The sequence below is a fragment of the Somniosus microcephalus genome, chromosome 8 (assembly GCF_052327205.1).
Source record: "Somniosus microcephalus isolate GS21.2 chromosome 8, FLI_Smic_1.0, whole genome shotgun sequence".
Lineage (NCBI taxonomy): Eukaryota > Metazoa > Chordata > Chondrichthyes > Squaliformes > Somniosidae > Somniosus > Somniosus microcephalus.
This window is the reverse complement of record NC_140994.1, coordinates 3,030,682-3,055,353: the sequence shown is the minus strand read 5'-3', so window position 1 is coordinate 3,055,353 and position 24,672 is coordinate 3,030,682. Positions and strand designations below refer to the sequence as shown.

General features: G+C 47.3%; 1 protein-coding gene across 1 annotated transcript; it reads right to left on the bottom strand.

The window, feature by feature from the left end:
- Nucleotides 1–307: 307 nt before the first annotated feature.
- On the bottom strand, nucleotides 308–24,672 carry LOC147113248 (glutathione S-transferase omega-1-like). Its single transcript, XM_085994135.1, has 6 exons — nucleotides 24,559–24,672; nucleotides 16,504–16,612; nucleotides 14,006–14,228; nucleotides 8,449–8,550; nucleotides 3,147–3,253; nucleotides 308–1,504 (listed from the first exon to the last, which is right to left on the bottom strand). Exons 1-6 carry the CDS (start codon nucleotides 24,581–24,583, stop codon nucleotides 1,324–1,326), a joined length of 747 nt encoding a protein of 248 aa, XP_085850261.1. The 5' UTR covers nucleotides 24,584–24,672; the 3' UTR covers nucleotides 308–1,323.

Genomic DNA, 24,672 nt, shown 5'->3' with positions numbered 1-24,672 from the left:
AAGAGCCAGAGGAGATGAGATGAGGAGACACTATTTTACGCAGCGAGTTGTTGTGATCTGGAATGCGCTGCCTGAAAGGGCGGTGGAAGCAGATTCAATAGTAACTTTCAAAAGGGAATTGGAGAAATACTTGCAGGGGTTTAAATTTGCAGAACTCTGGGGAAAGAGCAGGGGGCAGTGGGACTAATTGGAGAGCTCTACCAAAGAGCCGGCACAGGCTCGATGGGCCGAATGGCCTCCTTCTGTGCTGTATCATTCTATGAGTCTATGACCAGGACCCCAATTCTAGAATAAAACACTGCAATGCTTAATCATTCCAAAGACTTTCAATTTCAGGAGCATAGTTACAGACACAACCTGTCAGGTTTCTGACGAAGGTTCATCGACCTGAAACGTTAACTCTGTTTCTCTCTCCACAGATGCTGCCCGACCTGCTGAGTATTTCCAGCATCTTCTGTTTTTATTTGACACAACTCCTTTTGCTTTCAAAATGGTATTTTGCACGATGAATATTGAGTGTTTCCAGAATAGCACAAGGTACAAAGGAAGGCCGGGTATTTGTGCTCTCAGTGTGGTGACTGCCAAAGGGTTAAAATCCATCAGGGGAGGAAGTGATTACGTAGAAAGATAGTCTGGTGACAGAGACTAGTGTCTACCTGCCCCAGTCCGGGCACAGCGGCCAAACAGCCAGAGGAATGTTGCTATCTTCAAACTCAGGCAGGAAGGTATTTAGATAAAAACACACAAAGGGATTTGCTGAGTAATTCTGGGCTGTAAATCTATCAGATCCTGCTCACAAACAGCAGGCACACAGCCAAAATAAATCTTTCTGAAATCTGAGTTTGTTCATTCAGCAGCCAGTCGGACGGAATGGACTCTTTATAAACTCACTGAGCTGCGATTGAATTTCCCCCTTTTCTCAGGTCTCTCAGAACACAAGTCGTCTCTCCCGGCCAGACAGCACAGACCCAGACAGCACAGACCCAGACAGCACAGACCCAGACAGCACAGACCCAGACAGCACAGACCCAGGTCTCTGCTCCGCAACTAAAATTTAAAAAAAACAGGGAATGCTGGAAGCACGGAGCAGGTCCATTAACATCGGGAGGGAACGAGGCAGGTCAAAGACCAGTGAAGGCCCATTAACCTGCGCTGTTCTATTCCAGACACTGATGGTTGCTGTGCGCTTCCAGTTTTCCTGTTTCTATTTCAGGCTTCCAGCATTTGCGGGTTTCTTTTCTCTTTATCTCCAGGGTTAATCTAATGTTTGATTAAATCAGGAGGCAAGGGAACAGTCGATGCGAATCCTGGGTCAGTTTTACATCAGAGCCTTGACGTCAGTGAGCGCACTGTGATGACGGGTGATAGTACAGCATGTTTAGCCTGGGCATACAGCTCGTAGAAGCCTCTGTAGGCTTTGCTGTCATTGGCAGTTGCCTTGACGGCGGGATCTTGCTGCATAGCCTGGATCCAGTGCCTGAGGGCTGGGGTGGGGTCCAGGAACCTGCACAAACAGGAAGAGAGAGTCAGTGAAAAGCGAGAGAAGTGAATCATTAACCAGCACGGGTCCTGAACAGATCCCAGCTCTGGGTTTTATACACACCCACCCCGCCACCGTTCCCCAGCCACTAGCAAGGCTCAAGCTCAGGCCTCAGCTGCTCTGTAACCGGTCATTGAGAAACATCCATATATAGAATGTACAGCACGGAAACAGTCCATGTCGGCCTTCACCCTCCACCTGAGCAAATAGTTCTAAACACACTTACCCACCCTGTTCCCATATCCCTTTATCGCCTTTCCCTTTATCCTCCTCTCCAATCTAATCTTCAGTGTTGACACAGTTTCTGCCTCATTCACTAACCCTGGGAGTGAATCCCATAACCTCACAACTCTGTGTGTGAGGGAGTTTCTCCTGCCCTCTGTTCTAAATCTCTTACATTTAATCTTGTATCTTTGATTCCTCATCCCAAGCCCCTCGTGGGATGTGCACCAGTGACCCTTGAATGAACCACACCTCTCACATGTTTTAGTCCAGGATGTTTTGGCAGTTATTAGTGACCAACTTCTAGTTCTAGCAGTCGTTATTAACTGATCACTAGTTCTAGCAGTCATGAGTGCCCGGTCACTAGGTGTTGTAGACTGCTTTGATCCTGTGGCTCTGGAGTTTTGGGAAGGGCTGTTCCCAGCGCTGGTGTCTCATTGAGGAATAAATCAGAAATCAGAACACTGAGCTCTGTGAGAATCTGCAACTTGAGAGATCTGGGAATTACTGAGACAGGGATTGAACGGTTCCGAGTGTCTGGAGGCTCCCCAGTACCACTGGCCAGGACAGGCACGTGAGCATTGCTTTAAAGTCATTCTTGTCTCGATCGTTAAGGGTGAGGCTTCCTCCTTTTACAAAAGTGTTATTTATGCCCTTCCTGCATCTAAGTTTTGTCCTGTTGTGTAGCTGGGTGACCTCCTCCCTGATCCCACTGCACTGGGAGAGCCCTCCCTAAACCCCCCAACACTGACCCTCTCCTCCCCCCACCCCACCCAGGCACAGCACGGGTTAGATACAGAGTAAAGCTCCCTCTGCACTGTCCGATCAAACACTCCCAGGGCAGGTACAGCACAGGTTAGATACAGAGTAAAGCTCCCTCTACACTGTCCCATCAAACACTCCCAGGGCAGGTACAACATGGGTTAGATACAGAGTAAAGCTCCCTCTACACTGTCCCATCAAACACCCCCAGGGCAGGTACAGCACGGGTTAGATACTGAGTAAAGCTCCCTCTACACTGTCCCATCAAAAACTCCCAGGGCCAGTACAGCACGAGTTACATACAGAGTAAAGCTCCCTCTACACTGTCCCATCAAACACTCCCAGGGCCAGTACAGCACGGATTAGATACAGAGTAAAGCTCCCTCTACACTGTCCCATCAAACACCCCCAGGGCAGGTACAGCATGGGTTAGATACAGAGGAAAGCTCCCTCTACACTGTCCCATCAAACACTCCCAGGGCAGGTACAGCACGGGTTGAGTAAAGCTCCCATCAAACACTCTTGGGTGGATTTGACCCACGTTGCAGTAGTGAAAGGCTAGTGTCTGACCAATACCACCACCCACTCTCTCATTAATGTCATTTTGATATTCCTCACTCACTTGCTCAACGAGAGGGACTCCAGGCGCTCGAACCACGGCCACAGCATGTAGTCGATCATCATCACTGAGTCACCACCGAAAAATGGAGTCTTTGGCCTGGCTAAATGCTGCAACAAACCAGGGGTCAGGACAACGCAGGCAAGAGTGCTACTCCAGGACTACACACGCAAGGAGAATTGGAATGGGACAAGACCAGTGAGTCTTTCCGTGTGACTATGCACAGCCTCCACCGCCAGAACCTCTCACATTTCAACCCCGTAGACGGTGAGTCAGGGCAGGTAAATCATCGACCCGATAATGGAGCAAGTCTCCAGGGCATGAGGCAACCATTCCAATCCCCAGTGCTGAGCCCCTGGCCACTCACCTTCCCGAGGAAACAAGGAAGTATGTAATGAGGAAAGGCTGTCAATCCAGCTGCTACCACAGACTCTGTCCAAAGCAGCCCATCGCAGACTCTATCCACCCATTCATTCTCCTGAGCAAAGGTTCCTGTTTCCCAGAGATAGTCAAGAAAAACACCCAAATATTCATCAATCCTCACATCTCCACTGTCCAACCTTGGGCTGCTGCCCGCTGCTTCCCACAGTCAGGATTTATTTCTGTAATAATGCGTCGAATTCTTAGAATAAGGCATTTTTCTCCCTCCTCTCTCTGCTGCCTACATTCTCTGTGTCACACTGTACTGCCTCCTCTCTCGGCCATTTCCTCAGTGATGAAATCGGATTGTACTACAGCTTCCAGCTTCTACAGCTGATGGGGATTAACACTTCGAATACCGTAACAAGCTCCGTACAGCAACTGCACACCTTTCACCCTTGGGTGTGCACATTGGCGCTGTTCGAACTCACTAACAAATCCTCTGAAATGTTCAAAAGAGTTGTTATTTGAAGGTGGGATGCTGTCTATTCTCCCTCACCCAGTTCCTTGGCTTGATTACATCAGGGGGAAATCTCATGTTTTTAGCAGCTTTAGAGGTCTGGGTTGCCTTTGGGAAATGACCTGCTTTGGAGAGTTGGTGATTGGGATATTCCCTGTAGTTTGTTGGGAGGGTTAGGTCACATGGCCTCTATGTGTCAGCTGTGGCTCAGTGGGCAGCACTCTTTCCTCGGAGTCAGAAGGTCGTGGGTTTAAGTTCCACTCCAGAGACTTAAGCACAAAATCCAGGCTGACACTCCCAGTGCCAATGCTGAGGGAGTGCTGCACTGTTGGGGGTGCTGTCTGTTAAGTCTGTGTGTTATATTGAGAATTACTACACAGACCACAAGAGTAAAATTTAACAGGTCTTTACTAGTCGAAGGTCAGGGCGGAACTGCCCAATAAATCATTACACAGCACTTATATACCGGTGTGGTCACCACCGGTATTACAGTATACAGCAGCCAAGATAAAGTAGTGCAACCCTTAAAATAGTTCTCTTAAAGGTGGAACGGCTACATACACTACAATCCTCCCTTTTTAGCTTAACCGTATATATTCCCCATTAAACATAATATCATAACATATATGCACAACTTCATGTAAAAACAGTTCACAGATTCAGTCTCTGAGGAGGCCTCCTGACTCGGTCCGGATAACGCCTCGGTGGTGTAGTAGTTTTCGGTGGTGTAGTAGGTTCTCGTTGCTGGGGTGACTCATCTAATAGTCCTTCACTGGACTTAACGGCTTGAACTTTCGTAACTTCAGAACCAGCATTGCTGACTTCTAAAGGCTCGAGTACCTTGGGAAGTTTTTCTACTTCCAGACTGATTTGGCTCAGTTCGGAGGGACCACGTGCGTGACCTGGTAGGGGTGATAATGGTTCAGATGAGTCATCATCTTCTGCTTCTTCTCTATTGTCTTCTATTTCCTCCATCACTTCAGCTTTTGCCTCTGCCACCAATTCCCTGAGTGGCTTATTACTGCTGACACTGCTCACAAAAGGGTGCTCTTTCTTCTTAGCTTTCAACTGATCGATGAATTTGACATATTCCCTTTCTTGCTCAGCTTTGATTCGTTTGGCCTCATCGCGCAGACGGTTTGTGTGTTCCTGCTCCATTTTCTCAATCAGTTGCTTCTGCTGTCTTCCCAGATTCTCCAACTCCGTGTCAAAGAACTTTTTCTTTGCATTCATCTCTTGCTCAAAACGGCGAATCATTTGTTCTAATTGCTGTTGTAGTTTGAAATTGAGTTGAGTTCGAGCCTGGTGTTCCTCAGAAATGTGCATGTCTGTAGACTGGACAGACTCAGAATTCTCTGTCAAACTATGTTGTTGTTGTTCAGTGGAATTCTGTTCTGATACTTTGTTCTCTTCTGAAGCATTTATGCACTCCTTCGTTTTTAAATCATTAGTCTGCAAGTCCATTTTAGACTTGTCTTTTGCACATGGGCTGGTCTTACCATCATCAGTTCCAGAGTCTGAGCTGATTGTCTTCACCGAGAGTTCTCACTCTCTGCTTTGTCACTGTCACTGCTGCATATGTCCTCATCCAATATTCTGGACAATCGTGCAGGTTTGACATCTTTCTTTTTCCCGGAATCTACCGTTATTGCTTTTAGGGAGTGCCAGTCCATATTTATTTTCCTGATCCACTCCCGTCCCAGAAGTGGTGGACCTCCCTCAGGTAGTACATATATGTCCATTCCTTGGTGTGCTTTGCCCTTGTGTACCACCTTGACTTTTATCTTTCCGATGGGGTATACTCTTTGCCCCGTGTATGTCTGCAATACTATCTCCGTATCCCGTAGGGGAATATGTGTGAATAACTTTTTGTAATCTTGCTTATTCATGACCGTCAACGCCGATCCGGTGTCCAATTCCATCTTCACGTGGACTCCTGCTATCTGCAGTGTGACCCAGATAGTTTGTCGGTCAGCTTCCTTACTCACATTGTGAATTCTCAGACTACCCAGTTCCTTGCTGTTGGAGTCTGAATCCGAATTCTGTTCATCCGAACTCTTCTCAGCCACCTTATGTACCTTTCTGCACTTTTCCTGCGGTGACTTTTTGTTGCTGGTCTTCTTTCCTGACCAGCATACTTTAGCTATGTGACCAAGCTTGCCACATTTTCTACATTCCTGGTTTTTAAACCAGCATTGGTTCTGATCGTGTGTTGTCTTTCCACAACGATAACATTTCGTTGTACCCAAAGCCATTTGATCTACGCTGAGTACCGCTGCCTTCAGCTGCATTTCCGCAGTGCCTCTCGCTGCGGCTTCGTGCGATGCTGCAATAGTGACAGCCTTATCAAGTGTAAGATCATTCTCTTCAAGCAGCCGCTTTTGGGTTCCTTCTTTCGACAATCCACACACGAATTTGTCTCTCAGTGCTTCTGTCAGTCTTTCCCCAAACTGACAGTATTTCGCTAGCTTACGCAGTTCAATTAAGTACTCCGCGTTGCTTTCCTCTTTCAGTTGCGTTCTCGCATAAAATTTAAATCGTTCCGCTAACATCAGCGGTGTGGGGTTCAAATGATTCTTCAGGACAGCAACAATATTAGCGAAAGTCTGATCCGCCGGTTTAGCTGGTGATAGAAGATGCTTCAATAGCCCGTATGTCTTCGCACCCATTGAGTTTAGTAAGGTTAGTGCTTTATCTTCATTTGATATTTTATTTGCCTTACAATATATCTCTATGCGTTCTACATACGTGGCCCAATCTTCAACATTGGGATCGAAATCGTTGATGTTACCACGCTTAGGCATCCTCGCAATCTTCTTGAGAAACAAAAAGAAATTTTTCTTTTATTTATTTTTTTCAAAATGGCGGTTTCCCGCGCTTGTCTTCTTCCCCCGCCTACGAAAATGGCGGCTTCCCGCGTTTGCCTTTCTCCCCCGCTGGCTGTAATAGCGATTGCCGTATTGCTGCGTTCGCCCTCCCCAGCGGTTCTCGAATCGTGCCTCCCAGCCCCTCTTGCAGTCCGGTCCTTTCCCCCCCGGCTGCGGCTGAGTTCTCCGCGGTTTTTTTATTTTCTCCCGCGCCTTACGCTGTCCCTGTCGCTGCGCCTCGCGGCCTCGGTAGCTGCCCGGCCTTTTTCACCGGTCGCGATCAAGCTCTCTCTCGACGCTGTTGCGTCTCCCAGCCCGCTTGCAGCCCGGTCTCTCACACCGGCTGCGTTTGCATTCACCGCGGCTTCCGTGCCTTACGCTGCCCCAGTCTCAGCGCCTCTGGCCCCGACTTCTGTCCGGCTCTTTTCCCCGGCCGTGGTCGAGTTCTCCGCCCTTATATCCTCCGTTTTTTTTTTCCCTCCCCTACTTCACAGTCAACGTGGCCGACTTGCTGCTCGTCGCTGATCGGCTTATCCACCACCGTGATAGAAGGGATGATCACTGCCTGTTGCTGATGGAAGGCTTCGTGTCAGAATTCTTCCTTTGCTCTGCAGACCCGAGTCTTGTCTCAGCAGAATGATGAGGGCGGATGCCTCTTCTCGACGCCTGTTAAACTGCCTTGGATGTATCTCTGCCGCAGGGTAAGATCGTACTCGTCGCCACTGTTAAGTCTGTGTGTTATATTGAGAATTACTACACAGACCACAAGAGTAAAATTTAACAGTTCTTTACTAGTCGAAGGTCAGGGCGGAACTGCCCAATAAATCATTACACAGCACTTATATACCGGTGTGGTCACCACCGGTATTACAGTATACAGCAGCCAAGATAAAGTAGTGCAACCCTTAAAATAGTTCTCTTAAAGGTGGAACGGTTACATACACTACACTGTCTTTCGGATGAGACGTTAAACCGAGGCCCGTCTGACCTCTCGGGTGGATGTCGAAGATCCCATGGCCACTATTCAAAGAAGAGCAGGGGAGTTCTCCCCGGTGTTTTGGGGTCAATATTTATCCCTCAACCAACATCACTAAATCAGATTATCCGGTCATTATCACATTGCTGTTTGTGGGAGCTTGCTGTGCACAAATTGGCTGCCGTGTTTCCTACATTACAGCAGTGACTACACTTCAAAGGTACTTCATTGGCTGTGAAGCACTTTGGAACGTCCCGAGGTGGTGAAAGGCGCTATAAAAATACAAGTCTTTCTTCTCATTGATATTTAAATTCTACATATCGTCCCGTCAGTGTGGCAGCTTGGCTCAGTGGGTGCGAAGTTGTCTCTGAGCTCAGGTGTTTGTCAGAAGTGACATTAAAGGGAGATCCCGTTTGCCTGTTCCACTAGTTCAGGGAAACATTAAAGATCCCACGGCAATACTCGCAGAGCCAGTCTCTGCCCCCAATCCCCACACTACCACAATGCACTGTTTGCCCAGTTCCTGCTCCCCAGCCCCACGCCCAGTGTGTTATTACCATGTTTCCCAGATTCCCCCTTTACCTGTTCGAAGTTGTTGAGCTGAGCCTGGAATTCCTCCTCCATTTTAGACGTATCCTCGGATTTTCTCTTTCCCATCGGAATCTTGTACATGTAACCTTGTAGCTGGTGACAGAACAGGTGGAGACATTAACAAAGTCCTACATAAGAGACCTGGTTAGGAAATTGGCTGACCGGCAGGAGACAGAGAGTAGGGATAATGGGCAGGTATTCTAATTGGCAGGATGTGACTCGTGGTGTCCCGCAGGGATCTGTGTTGGGACCTCAACTATTCACAGTATTTATTAACTAATTAGATGATGGCATAGAAAGCCATACATCCAAATTTGCTGATGACACAAAGATAGGTGGCATTGTAGGCAGTGTAAATGAAAGCATAAAATTACAAAGGGATAAGATTAAGTGAGTAGGCAAAACTGTGGCAAATGGATTTCAATGTAAGCAATGTGAGGTCATCCACTTTGGACCTAAAAAGGATAGAACAGGGTACTTTCTAAATGGTGAAAAGCTAAAAACAGTGGAGGTCCAAAGAGACTCGGGGGGTCCAGGTACATCGATCATTAAAATGTCCTGAACAGGTACAGAAAATAATCAGAAAGGCTAATGGAATGCTGGCCTGTATACCTAGAGGACTAGAATACAAGGGGGTAGAAGTTATGCTGCAGCTTTACAAAACCCTGGTTAGACCACACCTGGAGCACTGGGAGCAGTTCTGGGCACCGCACCTTAGGAAGGATATATTGGCCTTGGAGGGAGTGCAGCGTAGGTTTACCAGAATGATACCCGGACTTCAGAGGTTAAGTTAAGAGGAGAGATTACACAAATTAGGGTTGTATTCCCTAGAATTTAGAAGGTTAAGGGGTGATCTGATCGAAGTTTTCAAGATATTAAAGGGAACAGAGAGGGTAGATAGAGAGAAACTATTCCCATTGGTTGGGGATTCTAGGACTAGTGGGTATAGTCTAAAAATTAGAGCCAGACCTTTCAGGAGTGAAATTAGGAAACACTTCTGCACACAGGCCACGATTTTGTCAGCGGGACAGCTGGTTTCCAGGTTCCAGTTCCGCCCTCAGCTGCCTCCGCTCCAGACGTAATTTTCCCTTGATTGACCTTGTTAAGCCCGCCCTGCAGGCTTACCAGCCAATTAACAAGAAACGGGTCTGATGACGTCATTTGATGACGCATCATCTGCTGGTTTCCTTAAAGGAACCATGCACAATTTTATTTTGACAGTTGATTTCTCAGTGTTTGACAGCACTGAGGTGCTGAAAACACTGACAATCACTGCACAAAGGTGAACTCTTGCACCCAGGCTCTCCAATGACTCCCTCCATATGCTGGAATAGATGGCAGCTGCAGGTGAGATGGCAGAAGCGATCTGTCACTGGTGAGAGAGGTTCTCCCAATGAGGTGGCACTGGACATATAGCTGGATTTAAAAACTTGTAAGCTAAAGAAACCTGTAAATGTTTTAAAAATGCAGTAACCAACATTTTCTTTGCTCTGAAACTCACCATGTGCAACATTGCATCCTTCACACCACCTCTGCAGCTGTCATCATTTCACAAACATTACACCAGACTCACGGCACGCCACACTTACCTGGCGTGGTGTCCAGCCATCGGGAAACCCGACCCAGAAGCGGGAAAATCGAAAAACAGGCTGAAAACTACTGAAAAGTACCTGTTAATAGGCAGGTAATTGCCTTTAGTCCGTTTCCCGCCACTAGGTGTCGGGTCCATTCCCAAATCGGGGACCCGACACTTGGGAAAGCTGTTTGGAGGCGGGTTGACAGCAGGTTCGGGACCCGGCGTCAATCAATAGCACTTTAACCTTTGACCCGCCTCTCTGAGCGCCAGCAAAATCGCAGCCAAAGGGTGGAAGAAGTTTGGAACTCTCTTCCGAAAACGGCAAATGATGATAGATCAATTGTGAATTTTAAATCTGAGATTGATAGCATTTTGCTAACCAAAGGTATTAAAGGACATGGGCCAAAGAGTTAGGTTGCAGATCAGCCGTGATCTCACTGAATGGCAGAACAGGCTCGAGGGGCTGACTGGCCTCCTCCTGTTCCTATGTAACAACGGGTGCTGGAGCACTGTACACCTCACAGCATGAAGTATCACAGCTCAGCATACTGTCCACACATACCTGCTCACCAGCACTGTTTAAAACCAGAGTTTCAATGAATGCGTGGAGCAGGCTGCGTGCTGTCTGTGCGAGCAGCTTTTACAGTCATCAACTGCAAAGTTCAAGATGACTCAGTGGGTAGCACTCTCGCCTTGGAGTCAGAAGGTCGTGGGTTCAAGTCCCACTCCAGAGACTTGAGCACACAATCCAGGCAGACTGACGATTAGTATTTTATCATTGTTATGCCATATTTATTCCAATGTTGGGAGGACTCGTAAAAATCAACATTTCATTGTGCAGTACACACGTCTGCTGCATATATGACAAATAAAATTGAATTGAATTGAATTGACTACTGAGGGAGTGCTGCGCTGTCGGAGGTGCCGTCCATCAGATGAGACGTTAAACTGAGTCTGCCTCTCAGGCAGAAGATCCCATGGCACTATTTCAAAGAAGGGCAGCGGAGTTTTCCCCAGTGTCCTGACCAATATTTATCCCTCAACCAACAGAGTCAGCTCATGGCTGTTTGTGGGATCTTGCTGTTCACAAATTGGCTGCTGCGTTTGCCTACAAAACACCAGTGGCAAAGTATTTCATTGGCTGTGAAGCACTTTGGGACGTCCTGAGGACATGCAAGGGGGGTTGGATAAATGCAAGTTCTTCCTTCCTTCACTGTCAGGCAGTTTGAGCGAGATGGAATACGGGTACTTCAAAACACATTGCTGACTAAAAGGAAAGAGCCAGTGAGTGGAGAAACTGACCAGGGATGTTGTGCTGGAGATGAAAGTTATGGGATCTATCTCAGGATGATGTAGCGTGACAATCCACCAATAGAGAGACGAGGGCCCAGCTACAGGAAAGACCCGAGCTGGATAAAGGTTGCACTGTGACCTCAGCCAGTGGTAGAAGTGTGGAACTCTCCCCCACAAAAAGCAGTAGGTGCCAGCTCAATGAATAATTGTAACTCTGAGGTCGATTGATATTTGTTAGTCAAGGGATAGGGAGCCGAGACGGGTGGATGGAGTTAGGATACAGATCGGCCATGATCTCATTGAATAGTGGAACAGGCTCAAGGGGCTGAATGGCCTCCTCCTGTTCCTCTGTTCCGTGTAACTGGTCTCAGTGTGTCTGGGCTAGGGAAGGGTTAGAAGAAATGTTTCTTGCTGGAGGTCGCAGGTGTGTGGCCATCAGCTCAGGACAGGACCAGGCAAAGTCTCCCATGGTCAAATACTCTGCCAACATTCAGGGGCCAGACTGCGAGGTGAAGAATGGCCACACGTGAGGTAGCAGAGTGTGGGCAGTGGGGGGAAACCCTTACCCAGCACGGACTGAGCATCTTTCACCAGCGAGAAAGGTGCAGGAGTGGAGCTGTCCACCTGCTGGAGACATTGGCCATCTCCCTCACTTCCTGCCAGCTTCATCCGTTCACATTACATTTTGCCTCTCTCCTTTGGACCTGTTATCTCCCCCATTGGGCTTTCCACTGCCTTATTGCGATGTTCTTTGTAAATCACCCAGCACTATTTTAAAAATTCCATCCCCAGTTGTTAAACTCATCGCCTGCTCTTTGTATCAATACCCAACATTTCAACTGGCCAGCACTGGCCGTCGTTCTCTCCTCCCTTCTGTGTTCTGATCAATTGAAATTTATAAAATTCTAACAGGACTAAACAGACTAGATGCAGGAAGGGTGTTCCCGATGGTCGGGGAGTCCAGAACCAGGGGTCACAGTCTAAAGATAAGGGGTAAGCCATTTAGGACAGAGACGAGGAGGAATTTCTTCACCCAGAGAGTGGTGAACCTGTGGAATTCTCTACCACAGAAGAGAGTAGAGGCCAATTCATTAAATATATTCAAGAAGGAGTTGGATATATTTCTTAAAGCTAAAGGGATCAAGGGATATGGGGAGAAAGCAGGGACAGGGTACTGAATTTGGATGACCAGCCATGATCTCATTGAATGGCGGAGCAGGCTCGAGGGGCCGAATGGCCTACTCCTGCTCCTATCTTCTATGTTTCTATGTTTCTATGTTTCTAATCTTAAAGTGGCATCGCCTACCTTCCTCTCTCAGTTCCGACCAAGGTTCTTGTAAGGAGGCATGGGTGAGAAAGGGTTAAGAGCGAGGATACTGACTCCAGCACACAGTGGACTAGCAATGAGTTTAGACCAATTTTGAAGCACCAAGTGAGAACGATCCCAGCACCAGAAGACACCGGAATCGCTGGATGAAAGAAGTGCACGGTCTATCGAGTTCACCTTCTACCATCCTGGTGGTCACATGATACAACGAGAATGGAGCTGTTGACTGATCACAGCAATCAATCTCAATCAATGGGCTGGATTTTGTGAATGGAGGCGAGTTGGAGGCGGGACTGCTGCTCGTCGTGTCAATGTCCCGCCTCCACCCTCGCCTGACCAACCAGAGGGATTGTCCCCTGATTGAGATTGTTAAGCCCGCCCTGCGGGCTCAGCAGGCCAATTAGGGAGGAAGTCACTGACAGAGCACATCAACATCAGACGTGCTATCTGTCAAGACTTCTTGAAAGAAGAAATGTCAGCATTTGACAGCTCTGTGAAGCTGTCAAACACTGACATTCTCTTTAGTTTGATGAGTCCTTGTGTTCAGGACTCATCAAACCTTTCAACTTTGTAAATTTCACATGGCTGTTGGGTCAGAGGATCCAACAACCAGTCTGTGAAATTGACAAGGAGGATGTCGGCTCTCCCGATCCGTCGCAGCTGAAGGCTGTAGGAAGAAAACAAGGTAAGTGAACATTTTTTAAAACTTATCACTCACCTTACATACTTACCACTCCACACTTGCACCCATCACTTACCTCTACACCTTACTTCAAGGTGCCTCCGACCGCTGCAGACCTCCTCCATGTCTCCTCCAACCCGGCGGGGTTCTCCGAGGTCGGGAAGCCTTCATCCGTGAAGGTAAATTGGCACTAATCCTTTTTTCTGCCTGTGAACTACCTGTTAACAGGCAGTTAAAAGGATTAAATGCCTTTCCCACCTCCAGGAAACGGGACCCGAAGCAGCACATCTTCCCGCCTCCTGGCAAAAGGGCACGGAGGTGGGATGGGGCGGGTTTGCTATCCGCCCCCACTTTCTCCTAATTTACCGGCTGTCCCACCTCCATGCCTGCCTCCTCGAGGCTTGGAAAATCCAGCCCAATGAGTCTACAACAGAAACATTTTCTGGGCTATGGGGAAAGAGAAAGGAATGGGATTAATTAAGTAGATCTTTCAAAGAGCCGGCACAGGCATGATGGGCTGAATGACCTCCTTCTGTGCTGCTTGATTCTATGATCTGACTGAAGGGTATTGGCCCCTTTACCCTCCCCCAACCCCCCCCCCCCCGATTCCACCCATGGCTGAATGGCCTGCCACACACAGTCTAATAAATGCATCCGCTCCCTGTGGTACCTTATTGAAATGTTCCAACAGCATCTTCTGTTTGGCCTTCTCGTAGGGCTCTGTGGGCAGGAGCCGTCTCGCAGGGTAGCTCTCATCCAGAAACTCGCACGTGATTGCAGACTCGTAGATCAGCTGACTCTGGCGGGTCTCCAATACTGGCACCAAACCAAGGGGATTCTTCTCAAAGAACCAATCAGGCTTGTTCAACAGATTGATGTTGACTGTTTCATACCTTAAAGAGAATGGATTTGGAGTTGAAGGCCCAAAACCATCAAAAGATGCACACAACTGGATTGCCAAACTGGGGAAAGAATGCGTCATGCAAGCATTCAGCGTAAGCAAGACCGCTTCAATGGGGCAAAACCAGGAATAAACCTCACTGGACACACTTTATGGGTCCAGATATTTACAGTGAGAAACTGGTGCTTATTAACTGGGCCAGAGCAAGGCTTCCTGGCCATCAGAGCATGACCACAAGCTATGGTCTTTAAGCTGTTAATAAAGCTGATTGTGTATTTAAAATTTTCATCCTTGTTTTCAAATTCCTCCATGGCCTCGCCCCTCGCTACCTCTGTAAACTCCTCCAGCCCTACAAGCCTACGAGATCTCTGCGCTCCTTTCTGGCATCTAACCTAACTCTTTCTCATTTTTTAGTCTATTCATTCTTGGGATTGTGGGCGTCGCTGGCAAGGCCGGCATTTTTTGCCCATCCCCAGTTGACCTGAGGTCTTGGGGAGGGAGGTGCTGTTGAAGTAAACTTGGCGAGTTGCGCAGTGCATCCCGTAGACAGTGCATACTGCAGCCACGGACTGCGGTGGGGGAGGGGTGGATACCGAGTCCAGGGGCAGGGCCATCAATCAAGGGAACGGCTCTGCCCTGGATGGTGGCAAGCTTCTCGAGTGTTGTTGCGGCTGCTCCCCTCCAGGTGAGTGGTGAATATTCCAGCATACTCCTGACTTGAGCCTTGCAGATGGTGCAAATGATTTTGAGGGGTCGGGCAAGCAACTCATCACAGAGACCCCAGCCTCCACCAGCTCGTGTAGCCATGGTATTGATATGGCTGGTCCATTAGGCTTCCAGTCACCGGTGACCCTCAGGATGTTAATTGTGGAGGACTCGGCATGGTACAACGCCTCAATTTTAAACTTCTCATCCTTGTTTTCAAATCGCTCCATGGGCCTCGCCCTTCCCTATCTCTGTAACCTCCTCTAGCCCTACGACCCTCCGAGGTCTCTGCACTCCTCCAATTCGGGTCTCTTGCTCATCCCCAATTTTCTTCGCTCCACCATTGGCGGTCGTGCCTTCAACTGCCTCGGCCCTAAGCTCTGGAATTCCCCCCTTAGACCTCTCTACCTGTCTCTCCTCCCTTAAGTCGCTCCTTAAAACCTATCTCTGTGACCTCACCTGTTCTAATATCTTCTTATGTGGCTCGGTGTCACATATTGTTTGATAACGTTCCTGTGAAGCTCCTATGCCAAGCAATGCGCCACATCAGCCTAAGCTTGGAGCTTGTCCAGGTCCTGCTCCTAGCTGGCACGGGCTGCTACATTATCGGAGGAGTTATGGATGGAGCCGAACAATGGAATCATCAGTGCGCAACCCCACTCTTGACCCTATGATGGAGAAACTGAAGATGTTTAGACTAAGGACACTGCTTAAGGGCCAGGTAATTGCATGAAATCACTGGGTTCCAGGCTCTGCCAGACCAACAGAGAAGCGTAGCAAGTTGGGAAGGTCATAATATACTAACGAGGAAGGATTCCAGATTAATTTCCCTCTATCCAGGCTCCCTTGATGATTCAGAGAGTAGCCGAGCCATATTTGGGCAAAGGTAGTGTGGTCATGGTACTGGATTAGTTCGGGTCACTGATTGCTGTATGACCTCCCACATTGATAAGGGTGTCTGTTTGCAGAGTTACCTGGAACCTGATTGAGGTGTACAAAATTATGAGGGGCATACATAGGATAGATAGAAAGGAACTTTTCCCCTAAGAAGAGGGGTCAATAACCAGGGGGCATAGTCTCAAGGTAAGGGGCAGGAGGTTTAGAGGGGATTTGAGGAAAAGCTTTTTCACCCAGAGGGTGGTTGGAATCTGGAACTCACTGCCTGAGAGGGTGGTAGAGGCAGGAACCTTCACAACATTCAAGAAGCATTTAGATGAGCACTTGAAACGCCATAGCATACAAGGCTACGGACCAAGTGCTGGAAAATGGGATTTGAATAGACAGGGCTTGATGGCCGGCGTGGACACGATGGGCCAAAGGGCCTCTTTCTGAGCTGTATAACTCGATGACTCTATGACTAACCCAGTAGAATGAATCCCAGCCCCCAGTGACAGGTCCACCCATCTGGGTCCCATTAATGGGCTAGGTTGGTGGGACAATCCAAGGTGGCCTAGAGAGCTGCAGACTAGCTGGGCTCAGGACTAGGATCAGCGAGTCTGCCAAGACTGTGGCAAGTACCCCCGCATTACCTCAGACAGAGCTTTGAGAAACATTCACCTTACTTGAGTCCCTTGGCTTCAAGGACCAGGCGAGTGCGGTGGACAAAAGGACAGAATTTCATGCCATACAGACGTATCATTCCCTCAGGCACAGGGCCTGGGGCAGGGCTTCCTGTGAAAGGAGGGGCAAACAATCATTCGTCAGGAGAAAATGGACATTAAACTTGAAACATCCAGGGATAGTGCAACAAATAGTGAGGAAACTGGCATAGCACTGGGGCACTGGGCAACACCTGTGAACCCAGAGTCTGGGCGGCCATGGGTTACCGAGCAGGGTGGAGACCGGTAATGGAACCAGGATCAGCAGCAAGTGAGCTGTGCCGTGATACGCAGCACGGATTTGTTAAAGGACAGTCGTGTTTGACTAACATGATTTGAGCTATTTGATGAAGTAATGGAGGGGGTTGATGAGGGTAGTGTGGTTGATGTTGTGCATATGGACTTTCAAAAGGCGTTTGATAAAGTACCACATAATAGACTAGTGAGCAAAATTAAAGCTCATGGGGTTAAAGGAGCAGTGGCTGCATGGATACAAAATCGGCTAAGAGACAGAAACTAGGCAGTAGCGGTGAAGGGCTGTTTTTCAGACTGGAGGGAAGTGTACAGTGGTGTTCCCCAGGGTCAGGCTAGGGACCACTGCTCTTTTTGATATATATTAATGACTTATACTTAGGTACACAGGCCATCATTTCAAAGTTTGCAGATGACACGAAACTCGGAAATGAGCCTGATGGTAACAGACTGCAGGGGGACAGAGACAGACTGGTGGAATGGGCAGACACATGAGAGATGTAATTTAACGCAGGGAAGTGTGAAATGATACTTTTTGGTAGGAAGAACGAGGAGAGGCAATATAAACTGAAGGGTACAATCCTAAAGGGGGTGCAGGAACGGAGAGGCCTGGGGGTGGATGTACACAAATCGCTGAAGGTAGCAGGACAAGTTGGTGTGGCTGTTAAAAAAATACAGGACCCTTTGCTTTATAAACAGGGGCATGGAGTACAAAATCAAGGAAGTTACACTTTATAAATCACTGGTTAGGCCTCAGCTGGAGTATTGTGTCCAATTCTGGGCACCACACTTTAGGAAGGATGTCAAGGCCTTGGAGAGGGTGCAGAGGAGATTGACTAGAATGGTTCCAGGGATGGGGGACTTCAGTTATGTGGAGGGACTGGAGAAGCTGGGATTATTCTCCTTAGAGCAGAGAAGGTTAATATAAGAACATAAGAAATAGGAGCAGGAGGAAGCCATTCGCCCCTTCGAGCCTGCTCTGCCATTCAATAAGATCATGGCTGATCTTCTATCTCAACTCCATAGAGGTGTTCAAAATCATGAAGGGTTTTGATGGAGTAAATAAGGAGAAACTGTTTCCAGTGGCAGGAGGGTCGGTGACCAGAGGACACAGATTGAAGGAAATTGGCAAAAGAACCAGAGGGGAGATGTTGTGATCTGGAACGCGCTGCCTGAAAGGGCGGTGGTAACAGGTTCAACAGTAACTTTCAAAAGAGAATTGAATAAATACTTGAGGATAGGGGGAAAGAGCAGAGAAGTGGGACAGATTGGATAGCTCTACCAAAGAGCTGGCACAGGAATGATGGGCCGAATGGCCTCCTTCTGTGTTGTAAGATTCTTTGAAATGGAGTGTTGATTACTCAGTGCGAGATCAGAGTGCTGGGCAAAAAACACTCGAACTATCACCAGCTGCAAGATACATCACACAAACACAAGGGTGAGGGCACACACAAACAGACAGGGCAGGAAGAGAGACAGACTGGGCAGATGAACACACACACACACTCTCACACACAGTTGAATAGACGTGCAGCGGGATGGGGACAAATGGGGAGAATGAGTCAGAGACAGACACACATACACAGACAGACCGAGAGAGAGAAACAGGGACAGACACGGCAGATCAAGAGGGTCTCACGCACACAGAGAGACAGTCATCTGCACAGACTGACAGAGGGTGATACACACAGGGGGACAGGGAGAGGGAGACACACATGTTGTGTATGTAACCTGTTCCACCTTAAGAGAGCTTAAGCCTGTTCCACCTTAAGAGATGTACTACTTTCTCAGGCTGCTGTAGACGTAATACCGGGGGTGAACACACCGGTATATAAGCACTGTGCAGTAATCTTGTATTCAGTATAGTCCCTACCTCCAACCAGTAAAGACCTGTTTTTATTGTTACTCATTAGTCTGTGTCTTAATTAACTAAATAATTCACAGACTTAACACTGGCGACGAGTCAGATTCTTACCCTGCGGCAGTTATTCCACGGCGGCTTCGTCCACAGACAGGACGTTGAAGAGAGGTTTCAAACCGCACCACCCCACTGGAAGCGACAGGCATTAGGACCCTGAAGCCTCCATCAGCGACTGAAAACTGGAGGACAGAAGACATCCTGCAGCTTCTTTTTCAACCTCGGTGGTGGGTAAGCCGAGCAGCGTTGGCTGCAAAGACAGGGCTGGGGGAAGTCGGAGGTACAAGGGCGATCGCGATCGGGAGATAAGGGCCATCGATCGCAATCCCTGATAAGGGCCGCACTCGGGCTGAAAGGCGCAGCGTCGGCAGACACTGAAGGCGCGAGAGCCGCGGTGAAAAGCGCAGGCCATCGATCGCGGCGGAGATAAGGGCCGCACTCGGGGCTGAAGGGAGACGGCGTCGGGGGACGGGTGAAGACCGCCAAGCGCGGGAAAACCACCATTTTGTGGGCGGAGGACGACGGCAAGAGTGGGAAGCCGCCATCTTGGATAGCAGTAAAAAAAAAAAAATCTGAGAAATTGCAAATCTGATAAAGTACTACAATGCCTAAACACGGGAATATTAGCAACTTTGATAGTGACGTCGAAGATTGGGCCATATATGTTGAACGAGTTAAAAATTATTGTAAGGCCAATAAAATTCGTGAGGCTGATAAAGCACTAACATTATTAAATTTAATGGGTGCGAAGACATACGGGCAATTGAAACACCTGTTATCACCAGATGAACCGGCGGATAAGACGTTCGATGAGATTGTTACTGTCCTGAAAGATCATCTAAACCCCACGCCGCTGATGCTAGCGGAACGATTTAAATTTTACGACAGAAGGCAGCTACAGCATGAAAGCAATGCTGAATATTTGCTGGAATTGCGTAAATTAGCGAAATATTGCCAGTTTGGAACGGGACTGACAGATGCACTATGAGACAAATTTGTGTGTGGTTTATTTAAACAGGATACACAAAAGCGACTGCTCGAGGAGAATGAGCTGACGCTTGAGAAGGCGGTCACTATGGCAGCAGCACAGGAAGCCGCAGCGAGAGGCACGGCAGTAATGCAGCTACGGTCACCGGAGCTCAGTGCACACAAATTGGGTGTGAGTTCTGGCAAATGTTATCGTTGTGGAAAGACAACGCATGATCAGAACCAGTGTTGGTTTAAAAACCAAGAATGTAGAACTTGTGGTAGGCTTGGACATATAGCTAGAGTATGCAGGTCAGGGAAGAAGACCAGCAACAAGAAGTCACCGCAAGGAAAATACGCAAAAGTACACAAGGTGGCCGAACAGGAGTCCGATTCAGACGCTAGCAGTAATGAACTGGCTGGCTTAAGCAGTATTGAACTGGCTAGCTTAAGGGTACTCAACGTTGGTAAGGGTGCAGACCTCCAGACAATTTGGGTTACTCTTCAGATAGAAGGAGTCCAAGTAAAAATGGAATTGGACACTGGATCGGCATTGTCGGTCATGAATAAGAAAGATTACAGAAGGTTATTCCAACATATTCCCCTACAGGATACGGAGATTATATTGACAACCTACACGGGGCAGAGAGTGTACCCCATCGGGACAATAAAGGTTGCAGTGGCCAACAAGGGCGAAGGAAGGCAAATAATGGACTTATATGTGCTACCGGAGGGAGGTCCACCACTACTAGGCCGGGAGTGGTTTAGAAACATAAATATGGACTGGCATTCGCTAAAAGCCATAAAGAGTGAGAACTCGGTGCAGATAATCAGCCCAGACTCTAGAACTGATGATGGTAAGACCAACCCATGTGCAAAAGACAACGTTTCAGCACAGAATTCCACTGAGCAACAACAACATAGTTTAACAGAGAATTCTGAGTCTGTCAAGTCTACTGATATGCACATTTTTGAGGGACACTGGGCTCGAACTCAACTCCATTTCAAACTACAACAGCAATTAGAACAAATGATTCGCCGTTTTGAGCAAGAGATGAATGAAATAAAAAAGTTCTTTGTTACAGAGTGGGAGAATCTGGAAAGGCAACAGAAGCAACTGATGGAGAAAATGGAGCAGGAGCACACCAACCATCTGCGCGAGGAGGCCGAACGAATCAAAGCTGATTCAGGTTCTGAAGGTGCGTGCCATAATCTGGTGTCAGAAGAGTTAACGGTCAGCCAACTCCTTCATATGCTGAGGGACAAGACTCTGAAATGGGAAAAACTTGAACACGAGCTGCGATCTTCAAAGGAAAAGGGTTCGGAGCTCTCAAAAGTCATTGAGATGGCTGATGTGACGACACAGACTGAAACGACTGCAACAGAGCAGCCATTGGATGCCAAAAGTACGCTGACTCACGTCAATGTAGAACAACAGACCGCTGAAACAGCTGCTCCGGTAGAGGGATTGCATAGTCCGATCAATCAATCTCCAAAGGAAGTTGAAGTATTAAAATCACAAATGAGGTCACTAGTAAACGACTTGCTGAAAGCCCAGAAAAAGCTGGATGCAGAGGTACACATGAAGAAGTCTCTTCAGGAAAGATGTCTGGATTTGGAACAAGAGCTGGCTAACGTCCAGCTGGGTATGGAGGAAATAGACGACCCTCTCGCTGACCTGTCGGACGACTCCAAATATTACTATGTCCTGTCCTGCCCAACTTGTAACTTCGACTCCCACCATACAGAAATCATGGAGGAGCACCGAAAGTCTACGGAACATCGGGAGAAGGTGGCTCTACTACGAAAAAAGGAGGAAGAGAAGGAGGAACTGCGCATGCAGCTGGCAGCTGTGGCAGCTGACAATGGAGCCCAGAGAGTCTCCAAGAAGCAGAAAAGGAAAAGTAAAAACAGAAGATGACCCATCTGAACCATTATCACCTCTACCAGATCACACACGTGGTCCCTCCGAACGGAGCCAAATCAGTTCGGAAGTTCAAGCTGTTAAATCCATGAAAGGACTATTGAATGAGTAACGTGAACCGACTACACCACAGAGATTGAATCTGTGAACTGTTTTCCGCAGAGACTGAATCTGTGATATGTTACGTTAAACATGAAGTTATATATGTATATATGTTATTACGTTATGTTAAATGGGGGGGATGACTATAAAGCTAAGAAGGGAGGAGTGTTGTGTATGTAACCTGTTCCACCTTAAGAGAGCTTAAGCCTGTTCCACCTTAAGAGATGTACTACTTTCTCAGGCTGCTGTAGATGTAATACCGGGGGTGAACACACCGGTATATAAGCACTGTGCAGTAATCTTGTATTCAGTATAGTCCCTACCTCCAACCAGTAAAGACCTGTTTTTATTGTTACTCATTAGTCTGTGTCTTAATTAACTAAATAATTCACAGACTTAACAACACACTCTCTCTCACACACTCTCTCTCTCTCACACACTCTCTCTCTCTCTCCCTCACTCACTCTCTCACACACTCTCTCTCTCTCTCCCTCACTCTCTCACACTCTCTCACACACTCAATTCAATTCAATTCAATTCAAATCGCTTTATTGGCATGACAAGGTACATCTTATGTTGCCAAAGCATCGAAAAACATTCATGGTTGAACACATAAACACAGATCTATCCATACAGTGTATAAACAGATATATCCCTGAGTGTATAAATATACATTCATATAATTTGTATATACTCTTTTCTTATATTTAGTGGTTGTCCCTCTGTTTATGGCAAGCTGTAACATAGTGTGCCGCTAAGGTTACACAATTTCTCTCTTCCCCTGGTAGGTATGGGAGTTTTTGGTCGTCATTCAAATTTCTGAATTCCGGGCATATTTTTGTGAATTTTGGGTAGAAGTTCTCCCTTATGCCCTGATATTTTCTACAAGCTGTGAGGAAGTGTATCTCTGTCTCCACCACTCCCTGACTGCAGTGAGAGCATATCCTGTCCTCTCTTGGTAGCCGGGTCTGCCTGTGTCTACCTTTTTCAATCGCCAGGCTATGTTCACTAAGTCTGTACATTGTCAAGGTTTTTCTCAGTTTGCTATCCTTTACCATGGTCAGGTAACCAGCCATGTTATATTGTCTGTTTAGGGCCAAGTAGCAATTGAGTTTGTTTTGGGTTTTTGTTGTTTCTGCCCAATATGACAGATATTTTTCCTTTTGCTTAGTGACGATTGTGTTGGGTCGAATTCTTTGTGTTACGCTGTCACTGTCCTGGGGCTGGTTATTGTTAGTAGTGTTAGTAGTTACTTCACTGAGTCCCAGGACTAGTTGACTGAGGGTATTCTTCTTTATGGTCCTCTCTTGGCATTTCAGGGCTTCGTAATGATAGCATTGGGGGTTGCTCATTTTTAGGTGTTTCCAAAATTTGGTGGCTCTTTTTTGGATAGTGATTATTAATGGATATTGGCCTAGTTCTGCCCTGCATGCATTGTTTACGGTTTTCCTTCGAGTCCGGAGGATACTTTTACAGAATTCTGCATGTAGGATCTCAATTGGGTGTTTGTCCCATTTTGCAAATTCTTGTTGTGTAAGCGGTCCCCACACCTCACTGCCATAGAGTGCAATTGGTTCAATTACTGATTTAAAAATTTTGACTATTTGGATTGATCTTTTAATGGCATAGAAAGCCCTTCTTGCTTTCTCTTTCAGTTCATTCACAGCCAGATGAAAATTTCCCATAGAACTGATTTTTAAGCCCAAGTATGTGTAGTTAGTGGTTTGTTCAATTTTGGTTGTCCCTAGTGTGAAATTTATTTTGGGTCCCTGATGTCTGGATCTTTGCTGGAACACAAGGACTTTGGTTTTTTGGGGATTTATTGTCAGGGCCCTGGTCTGGCAGAACGACTCCAGCAGATCCAGGTTCTGCTGTAGACCCTCCTTAGTTGGTGACAGCAGAACCAGGTCATCTGCATAGAGGAGGAATTTAACCTTGGATTCATATAGGGTGAGGCCGGGTGCTGTAGATTGTTCAAGTAGTTTTGCCAATTCATTTATTTATGTAAATATTAAAGAGTGTCGGTGAGATGGGCGAGCCCTGCGTCACCCCACACCCCTGTGGGAAGTATTTTGTTTGTTTGTCTCCAATTTTAACTGCACATTTATTGTTTGTATACATTGATTTAATTACATCATATGTTTTTCCCCCTACCCCGCTTTCGATAAGTTTCAGGGATAGACCGTCGTGCCAGATGGAATCGAATGCCTTCTGGAAATCTATAAAGCATGCGTAAATTTTGCTTTTGTTTTGATGAACATGTTTGTCAATTAGGGTCTGTAGGGTGAAGATATGATCTGATGTTCTATAGTTTGGCAGGAATCCAATTTGGCTTTTACTCAAGACATTGTGCTCCTCAAGGAAGTTTATAAGTCTTTTGTTTATGATACTACAGAATACCTTCCCCAGGTTACTGTTTACACAGATGCCTCGATAGTTATTTGGGTCGACTTTGTCCCCACTTTTGTATATGGGTGTTATGAGTCCTTTGTTCTCTCTCACACTCTCTCTCTCTCACACTCTCTCACACACACACACACTCTCTCTCTCTCTCACACACACATACTCACACACACACACTCTCTCTCACACACACTCTCTCTCACACACACTCGCTCTCACACACACACACACACACACACACACTCTCACACACAGTTGAATAGACGTGCAGCGTGATGGGGACAAATGGGGAGAATGAGTCAGAGACAGACAGACAGACTGAGAGAGAGAGAGAAACAGGGACAGAGAGAGACACACACACAGACAGACCGAGAGATAGACACATAAGATATTGACTGAGAGGCAGAGAGGGTCTCTCCCTCACTCACACTCAGCCAGTTGTTGACTCCTTTACCTTTCGCCAGTGCTCTTGCAGACATGGCCCTGGACTGTGATCAGTTTCGACAACTTCAGAGACGGATGACGGAGAGAAATCGACTGCAGACTGAGCCACTCCCACCTCCAAGAG